Source organism: Formica exsecta, unplaced genomic scaffold (genome assembly GCF_003651465.1).
Source record: "Formica exsecta isolate Colony F162 unplaced genomic scaffold, ASM365146v1 scaffold419, whole genome shotgun sequence".
Classification (NCBI taxonomy): domain Eukaryota; kingdom Metazoa; phylum Arthropoda; class Insecta; order Hymenoptera; family Formicidae; genus Formica; species Formica exsecta.
In genome coordinates this window covers 193168-203570 of record NW_021851429.1, presented here as the reverse complement: position 1 = coordinate 203570, position 10403 = coordinate 193168, and the positions used below count along the sequence as shown (strand labels likewise).

The 10403-nt window shown below is 36.2% G+C and overlaps 1 protein-coding gene across 1 annotated transcript; it reads left to right on the top strand.

The window, feature by feature from the left end:
* The first annotated feature begins 73 nt into the window (after positions 1 to 73).
* LOC115240133 (histone-lysine N-methyltransferase EHMT2) lies at positions 74 to 10012 on the top strand. The gene is given in 13 exon segments (XM_029815105.1): positions 74 to 2748; positions 2828 to 3193; positions 3195 to 3409; positions 3498 to 3548; positions 3959 to 4056; positions 4137 to 4779; positions 5090 to 5422; positions 5668 to 5896; positions 6074 to 6280; positions 6583 to 6839; positions 7178 to 7428; positions 7769 to 7944; positions 8693 to 10012. Coding segments are annotated over 13 exon segments (3915 nt in total). The 5' UTR covers positions 74 to 1825; the 3' UTR covers positions 8859 to 10012.
* Positions 10013 to 10403: the final 391 nt, after the last annotated feature.

Genomic DNA, 10403 nt, shown 5'->3' with positions numbered 1-10403 from the left:
TTATATATTTCAAATAATAAATAATAAAAAATATTTATGAATATTTATCATAAATATTGTGTGCTATCTGGGCAAGTTCTTCATCAGCACATTTTTCCCCCGAAAAAAATACATGCATATTCCCTTTCCAGTGTTTAGAAAAGAGTGAAACCTCGCTCGAGATATCGTTTCCTTTTTTATCTTCTACAGTGCCCGGAATTCTTATATATTAACGCCGAATGCGTTCGGCCGCAGCGTATATTTTTATCGTATCATGCCACGTAATCTCTAAGAAACTTTTTTGCTGCCGGCTCATGCGCATTGAGCGGCAATAGATTTTTTCAACTCTACGCTCCGCTATATGCCATGATTGCGTTAATTTACATTCTTCTGCTAGTCAATCGAACTTTGGTAACGGCCGTTTTACGGCCGAATCTTGTAACAGTAGTTAAACGCCACACGTTCTCTCGTTATACCACATAATGTGCGATTTATACATGTGCGTGTCCCTCTAGATTCTAGATATAGATGGACTGTTATTGCTTTAGAACAGGTGGATATAGTATTGAAATATATGACGGAAAATAAAGAAGCGAAAATAGTCGAATCGAAAGAAATTAATACGTGTTTGTATGAATAAATTATGTAATATGCTAAAATATATTATACAAATAAAAATTGCTTAATCTTGATAGGATATTAAAGTTCGGATATTGCATACAGAAGCGACATTCCGCGTCTTCAACTTTCACCTTAATCTATTCAATCTCTGCAATAAAATTATACTGCGAGAATTATTGATAACGACCGCGATGAAAACAACTCACGATAGGATCGGTTGTAACACATTGAGAGTTTGAATTGAACAATTAAGAGTTAATAGCTCTTCATCCATTCTTTTACTATACGTATGATACAGACGGAGAGAGAAGATTTACTTCGCCCAAGTTAGATCTGGACGTATACGTTTAAAACGTGTGTATGTATATTATGTAAAATAGACCCAACGAGAGAATTTTATTATCTACATAGGCGATGGCCTCATAATGGCCGTGTGCTCCCTCTTCTTGTCCCTTATTATCGAAGCGAGATCGTTACTCGAGAAACCATATGATTCAAGATTGAATTGAACGCGTCGTTGAAAGTTAATTCAACTTGACATTGAAACTCGATGCCGCGCGGCGCGATAACATGCCGTAGGATCGCGGAAAGAAAACGATTCCGTCGCTCTTCGGATCGCCGTCCCTGAGCAATCAATATGGCCTCCAGCCATCGCTCGCTCGCTCACTCACGGGGCACGCCAGCGCGGCCATCTTTCTCTCTCTCTCTCGCTCCACCGCGGGGAACTTGAGCGAGTGCGGTTGCCTCGCTCGGGCCGCGCCGGGATCATCGATGTCGATTCGGTTAGTCGTACGGCTCGGCTCGGGAATCCTTAATTAGCCGTGCGAAATAGTGAGGAACATTCAGAAAGAACCAACGACTAGAACAACGAGACGCGCGCGTGCGACAGGTCATTCGTTCTGCGGTGCCAGAGTGGGAGTGAGAGAGAGAAGGAACAGCGTCCCGCCATCGGTGGCGGAGGATCGACGAGTCCGCGTTGCCGATGAACGCGTCGTCGGGGTGAAATTGCACCGGAAAGCAGGGCGTTGCAAGATCGACGAAAGACGTCTGTGAAAGACAAGAAGAGAGAAAAAATATTCCACCCAAGGATATTCCAATATGTAGAGGAATACCTACCTACCGGTAACTAAGCATTGGAACAAGATGAGGTATGTCTCTGGATGTGCGCGGTGTTGCTCATTAAGGCAAACTTGTCATTCGTAGCAACAATTAATTGCGCGCAGGTATGGCCGACGTTGCGTCCGAGGGCGATAACGGGCTCGTCGTCACGACGGCTGAGGGTTGTCGAGCGCTGCCGATAACGCAGACTGGCAGCGAGGATGGTACGGCCGCTACCGACAACGGGGTTGTTGACGACAAAGTCAGTATCTACGAGATCCTCGAGGGCATGACAAACGAGTTCAACAAGGGCGTGAGTCCAGTGAAGTATAACGATAATGATAAAATGGGAACAGAAGAGGTGATAACGCCACTGTCACCGTCGCCGTCGAAAATTGTTGACGAAGTGCCCAAGGGAGAGAAGGAATGCGATGGCACTCCTGACAAAGAGGCTGTCGCAAGCTCTGAAGATGTAACGGTCTCTCAGATCACACCAGAGGAGAATCACAAAGATGAAGATGAAAGTTTGACGACGACAAACAAACAGGAGACTGTTAAGAAGGACAATGGTATACCTAGGATTGTCTTGACATTCAGGACTATTGATGAGAATACGGATCATGGCAAGAAGACCAAGATATCCAGCTGCTCGTCCAATCTTACTCTGGTCCCAGACGAATTGGCCAATTGCGATCAGATTGGCGGTGTCTCTGTAAAAATAGAGAACTCCGATGAGAATTCTGATGTGGTGGAGGAATCCCAAACAGAGGAATCCCAAGCAGGAGAGTCCCTGACAGAGGAGACAAAGAAGGAAGAATCTATGAAGATTGCAGAACCAAAAACTGTAGAGCAAGATAAAGCAAAAGATACAGAAGAGAAACACAACGATGACTCGCAATCTTCTATTCAAAAAAAGCCTGAAACTGTGGAGAATAATGTTGGGATCAATAATGTCGAGGCAAAGGTTGTAGAAGATACTGAGCAACAACAAACTACTGCACCAGTTACCAGAAAGAGAAGAATTGGACGACCTAGATTACGAGCATTGAGGTTTTTGCTTTTTTCTTACTTGCCATTTGTTAAATATTTACGCATGCAATATTTATAAAACAGTTTTCTTGATTTTCAGTGATTCGGTCCCTCAAGATGAGGAACCACCAGGTCCTAAGCGTTCGGCTAGGAGACTTTGTAAGGAATCTCTGAAAAGCACTGTACTGGAAAGCGCTATGGCGCGTAAAGAGAAGTCCAATTACACAGAGGAACACTTGCAGTTTAAAAAAAGGAAGTACAGCAAACCAGGTCGGCCCAAGAAGCTGGTTTCAGGCAAGGATCAGATAAAACAGACGCAAGTAAAGCCCTCTGATGTTCGTCAAGAAGCGGAGACGTCGTTATTGTCTGACGGTAATATTAGCACGTCTGAGAACTCGATGCTAGAGTCCTCATGCAATACTATACTATCGGAGAATATGAACGATAGCGTCGTAGAGGACACGCAGAATGCCGAAATTATCGCCGATGACGAGGAGCTCGGAATCACAAATCAAACTCGGCAATTCTATCGGCAGTCCCGGCAGCGACGATGTACCTTTGGCGGATATTCAGAAGCCTTTTTTGAAACCAGCAACTGCTAGTCGACCCAAGAGGGAGAGAGGACGTCCCCGCGGAAGCACTCAAGCCGCGCGAAAAATAGCGAAAGCGGATTCGTATGAAGGTGATGTAATGTCTATATATGTAACGATATTTTCCTGTTGTATGTAGCGATTTTTTAATTAAAATTATTAAATTACTTTTTTTTGTAGATGGTTCTCCATCCGTTGCAGAAGCGGGGAAGAATAACGATTACCCCGAAGGTAAAATATAGTCTAAAAATAAAATTGTACGTGCATGGTAAATGAAAGTAAATTGAATGAAATGAAATAAATTTGAATTAAAATATTTTTGCTATAAAATTTTATAGCGAAAATATTTTACATTCTTTGTTTCTACTTTTCCAGACTAAAAATAGCACATTGATAATATTTATGAGTTTTTGGTAATAACTAAATTTCTTTAAATATGGCAAGTGTGTGTGTGTGTGTGTGTGTGTTGCATGTAAAAATAGCTCTTATCCAAAAAGAATTTAACATAGATGTGTGTATGTATGTGTGTTATTCTTTTTTACTATATATATAAATTTAGAAACATCACCAGTGTACTGTGTTTTTATAATTAAATAGCTATATTTTTATTTAATAAGAATTTTATATAAACTTTAATATAGAGATCCCGGCCAAACGAACTCGCCGGAGTTGGCTGCCGAGCCCGAGTCCCGCGGAAGGACAAGCATCGAAGCCGGAATCTACCGCAATTATGAGTGAGGTCAGCATCATCTCATCTTATCCATTTTTTCTTTCGTCAATACAATAATACTAGGATTCTTATAATTTTTTCCATTTTAGACATATGCGCAATCCATGATATGCCTGTGCCAAGTACGATCTCAGTTATACGTGACGATAACCGGTTCCGGGGCGCCGCTGTACTGCACCGCGATAGACTCGATCGATAGTCGGATAGTGGGATGCTGCAACGAAGTGGACAGCAATGACGTGGCGATGCGGAGACCAAGCACTCGTGTACCTTTTATTATTCTCTGTCGCATGCACAAGGAACGGCTGCTGCGCCATAACTGCTGCCCTTCCTGCGGCCTGTTCTGTTCGCAAGGCAGATTTGTGCAGTGCACCAACGGCCACCAGTATCACCGCGATTGCGAGATCTATCCGAATAAAAAGGGAGTGTGTCCGCACTGCGGTAGCGAAACTGCCGCTTACGATGTGCTGGTGACGATGAATGGTATGCGACGGCCGGTATATATACCCACACGTAAGAAGTTTTCCAAATTGCCCTCAGCGAAAATGAGCTTGCCTGGCAAAGGCGACAATACAAAGTTGGCCGAACGTCCGCCCAGCCCGTTAATTAAGCCTGATATCATCAAAATACCCGAACCGTCGATTAATACTGAGAGACCGGAGCGTTACACCATTATGAGTCTTTACACGTCCGTGAAGCACGGAGATCTGGAAAAATTGGTGAATGTATTAGGTGAGTGAAATGTTGATGGAAAATAGTACATTTTTTTTTAGAATATCGGGGCAATGAAATTTGTGAAATAAAATTTCTAAGCTTGGAAATTGTAGAATCTATTCTTTCTATTCTTTTTTGTTTATTCAAAATCTTTCTTTAAATATATCTTTTATATTTAAAAGTTAAAATAAGCTAAACTAAGATTCAATATATAGTTTTTCAATTTAGATTCTATGCAAATTATATTTTTAATAAATGTTGAAAATATCTATATACTTTGATAGATTAATCATTATATTAATGTAATGTACGAATTTACGATTCCTAGCATGTGGTTACAATGCAAATCACACATTCCGGGATTATGTCTATCGGACTGGTCTGCACATAGCGGCGGATAAAGGCCATCTGTCATGTGTGCACGTTCTGGTTCAAGCGGGTGCTCAAGTAGATGTAATGGATAGGAATCAATTGACGCCATTGATGTTAGCCGCAAGTAGGGGTAATGCCGCCGTCGTAAAATATCTAGTTAGGACAGGCGCCGACGTGACATTGAAGGGCGAGGACGGCATGACCGCTTTGCACATGGCGGCCAAATGCGGCCATCTAGAAGTATGCAAGATCATTCTGACCGAATGTAAAGTGCCGAGAACGTTAGTAGGTAATGTCGAGTTCATATCTAGATAGAAACTCTTTTTTTTCCAAAAAAATATTTCTTTTCTTTTAAAAGTATTTCTGTAAATCAAATTCTAAAATATATATACATATTAGTAAACCATTTTTAAATAATAATACATGAAAATATATGAATATTGCGGATTTCCTTTAAAGAGATTAGAGTTCATGTCTTAAGCAAAATTTATATAAATAAAATAAATGCTTTATATTTGGCATTTTTATTTGCAGACTCTGTAGACGATGGCGGTTGGACAAGTTTAATCTGGGCATGTGAATTTTGCCATGCGGATGTCGCGCGGTATTTATTGGATAAAAAGTGCGATCCACTTATTCGAGATGCCGAGCAGAATATAGCGTTGCACTGGAGCGCGTATAGTGGCAGTCCTGAGATCACAGAAATGCTTCTTAATGAGGGATGTGACATAAATGCTGTCAATGTTCATGGTGATACTCCCTTGTACGTTCTGCATTTCTTTTTGGAAATTGTGCTTCTTACTGCATGAAACGAGTATAATAAAAAACGCATAAAAAACATTTGTTAGAACATTTGTTAGAATAATCAATTTATAAATAAATTGAATGAATTTTGTGAGATAATTCTTTTTAGTTATAAAATGATTTTCTTTTCTCTTAGACACATAGCAGCTAGACAGGATCAATATGCAGTCAGTGTTCTACTATTAGCGCGTGGTGCTAAAATAGGTGAGGTGAATGCTGCTGGTGAGACTGCTGTGAACTGTTGCACCACGGATGGTGATACTATGGCTGCTTTGAGATTGAATGCAAAAGTCAATGAACTTTCTGAACATATGTGGGAGAAAACGGTTAAAATATTGACAAAGTAAGTATACAATTTTATTAAATATTATATTATTTGTAGGAATAAATAAATGAGTAATAAATAAGTATATATAAATTATACTTTTATGACAATTGAATTGCTTTAATGGTTATTAATATAATTACGCTTATTAATTACGATTTTTTTGTTATATTATGCTTTCTGGTTGGAAATATTGCTTCTATTAATTTAGTTTTGAAATTTATAATCTTATTACATTATATATGTGTACATTGAATAGTAGCTTTATCTGCCTGATTTTTTGTTCTATATTAATTATTTTATCATTTCCATGTTTACAGTGACATTTCACGGGGAAAGGAAACAAATCCTATACAATGCGTTAACGGATATGATTCCGAAGATAAGCCAACTGATTTTCTTTATGTGACGGAAAATTGCTTTACTAGTAACATTAACGTAGATCGTACAATAACATCATTACAGTCTTGTCGTTGTGAGGACAATTGCAGCTCTGAAAAGTGCTTGTGTGGAAATATAAGTCTGCGATGTTGGTACAATGAGGAGGGGAAGCTCATACCTGAATTCAATTATGCAGGTATCTATTTATATTGTTAAATGGGAAAATTAGCAGATAATAAATTAATTTTATTAAAAAATAAATTTGTTAATAAAATTTGACAATAATAAGTTCACGCACCAATACCCGCGCCTTGGTTCTTATGTGCCAGTTTTCCAATTTAATTGTTAGTATTCTGAGCCTATTGCTGTTATTATTTATATTGTCATTTTTAAGAACAAAAAGAATGTTTTAAAATAATTAAGATATAGATATATAATAATTCAATCTGGGGAGAGGGGGAGGGGGTAGTAATTTACTCTATAAAAATGGATTTTTTTAAATTAGAATATTAACAAATAATATTCTTGTCATAGATCCACCAATGTTGTTTGAGTGTAACCCAGCTTGTGACTGTAACCGCATTACATGTAACAATCGTGTAATCCAGCATGGATTGACACAGAGATTCCAATTGTTCCGTACAAAGGGCAAGGGTTGGGGACTCCGAACTCTCCGACACATTCCTAAGGGCACTTACGTCTGCGAATATGTCGGCGAAATAATCTCCGATTCCGAAGCTGATCATCGCGAAGATGACTCCTACTTGTTTGATTTGGATAATAGAGTAAGTTATATACATTCTTTTTTTCACGATTTTGGCTTGGAAATGAGGAAAGTAGTTTATTTGCAAATACGTATAAATTATATCTTTTTCTGTAATTATTTTATAAATTTTAATATCTTTGTGTAGATACGTATAACTATGGATGCAAGAAAGCTTTCTTGATTATTCTTTCAAGATTTTGAACATGTTTTTCCGATAACAATCTTTTTGACAAATAAATTTAGTTATTTATATCTACGATTCTTTTCTTCACGCTATAGTTTTTACTTTTATACAGCATTAATTTATAAGTTATATTATTCTGGATTGTGAATCCAAGAATTTTATTTTACGTGCACAGGACGGAGAAACGTATTGTATAGATGCGAGACGTTATGGAAATATTGCTCGGTTCATCAATCACTCGTGCGCGCCAAATTTATTACCAGTACGAGTATTCGTCGAACATCAGGACTTGCACTTCCCGAGGATAGCATTCTTTGCCAACCGCGACATTGAAGCGGACGAAGAGCTCGGGTATGTTAAAAAACGGTTCAGGTCACTGAGACACAGGAAATTACTGAGACACATTTCTAAACATATCTAAACTAACAGAAACACATTATTACACACATAAATTTTCATTAATTTAACGTAATTTATTTAATTTTCATATATAATTTCAATAATTTAATTTTTATTAAGTTTAACGTTTGTTTTTCGTTCGATCCATGGCACGTAGTTATAGTTTCTTTTATCTTTGTTACTCTATTCTATTTCATTTCTTAATTTTTTTGTATTGTGACTAAATATATATTTCGACAGCACAAGAATATAATTCTCTTTAATAAATGTAGAAATGCGTAAATTGTTTATTAAATAAAGATATTTGATAATATATTGTTCCAATAATTCTTATATAATCTTTTAATTTGTGCAGATTACATTTCTTATTTAATTCTTTTACATTATTGTTTCTTTTCAGAAAGATAAAACAATTATGAAAAACAACTTTTCTTTTTCTCTACATTTTAAACATTTTTAAATAATTTAATATATAATTTTCTTTTATATTAAACATTTAATGCAATTCCTAACGCCCTCGCGCGCGCGCGGACACGTATGCGATTATTATACATATTTAATATCAATATATGATATGGATTAAGGTGACGGTACTTTCAATCACTCAATTTTAAAAACATTTATTTATCAATTACATCCTATTTTTAACGTTTTTTGCTAACTTCATACGAGAAATGAGTACGGATATGTTTGCTCGTAGCTTCGATTACGGCGAGAAATTCTGGATAATAAAGTGCAAGTCTTTCACGTGTACCTGTGGAGCCGAAAACTGCCGTTATTCCGAGAAAACTATACAAGTTACGCTGGATAACTATCGAAGAAGGATACAGCAGGAGGAAATATTGGCAGCTCAAACGTCATCGTAACCATAATGCGATTTAGTTTAATTTTTTAGGTACCCGCGATTTTTCACGAACACGACGACGACGACAACGACGTCGTAGATTCGTCCACGCGTTAATTTTCCGCATTTCGGTCGCGGAATTGTAAGAGTACAAATGAAAAACGGTGGTGGGATGATAAGCGTTTGATTAAGTTCTTTTCCGACGTTTACTTATATTGAATTATATATTTGGCTTTGCAGTCAATGTTTTGAAAGAATCACATTCGAGATCGTGTTACTATTTCTGCCGAATACCGAACGTTCGTGTCCTCATAAATGATATTGACGACCGGTCTATCAAGTGATTATTATATCTTTCGTTTTTTGAGTATTGATAAATTTTAAGAATATATAGTTTTAGGAAAAGCATTTGAATTATACAGTTGCAATTTGTGAAAATATATAAATATTAAAGAGAATAATAATAGCCAAGAGATATGAAAACATGTATGATAAATATTTATATGATGCTTGAAAAAGATTATATTTTTAGGAGTCAAAATACGTTTTAAATCTTCCTTGGCAGACCGGTAATTAATAACAATTTTTATGAATCACTTTTGATTTGACTCGAAAGGATAAAATAATTATCATACTTTCGATAAAATATTTTTCTCACGTTTTCTGCTATTGTTTCGAGTCAAATCTAAAGATAATTCTATTATTGCTCGTCCATATTTTTTCTCAGGCTCGCTTGTACTTGTTTCCTACTTTTGCCGATCTTCGTGAGAATGCAATGATTACAAGAAAATGTCGCGTCAATATTTTTTTCTTTTTTTTATGAGAACGATACGCATAATATATATATATATATATATTGATGATTAGTTTATGTGTGTGAGTTGCGAAAATATTATGTATGTTAAAAATGTTGTTATAGTCCTCTATTTGAACTGATTATGTGATTATGAGATGAATATTTGAAGCTATTGTTACTTTTAAGTGAATTGGGATAATTGCAGCGCGTGTTCGTGTGTTCCTTATTGTAGAAGCTATATATTAAATATTCCAATTAATCGCTCGTATCTCAAAGAGCGTTTAATGTTGGATTCACTGCAAACAATGTAATACATAAGAATACTTTTTTTTGTACAAACGATTGACTTTTTGTATAATAAAAGTTATAATCCTTTTTAACATGTGTGAGTTTGCTTTATATATCAATCCTTACGAACATATCAGAAGAATCTAATGAAAATAAAAGCAAAAGAAAAATTATAAAAAAAAACAATCAGAAAAGAGATTGAATCTCAAGAGCTTTTGAATTTTCTTAATAAATATTTTAGAAAGAAACATTTTTTTGATAGATAATATTTTTAAGCACATTTTAAAATCTAATATATTCTAAAGAAAATTAAATATGTGTAATTTGAGAAATAACGCTAGAAGTATCTTTTGATTGTTTCTTTACTAAAACGCTTATATGATATTTAACTTTATTTTAATAAACAAATAATTGTATGTGTTATTTATGTATACACATATTTTCATAATTATTTATAATTATAGAAAAATATTCACATATAAA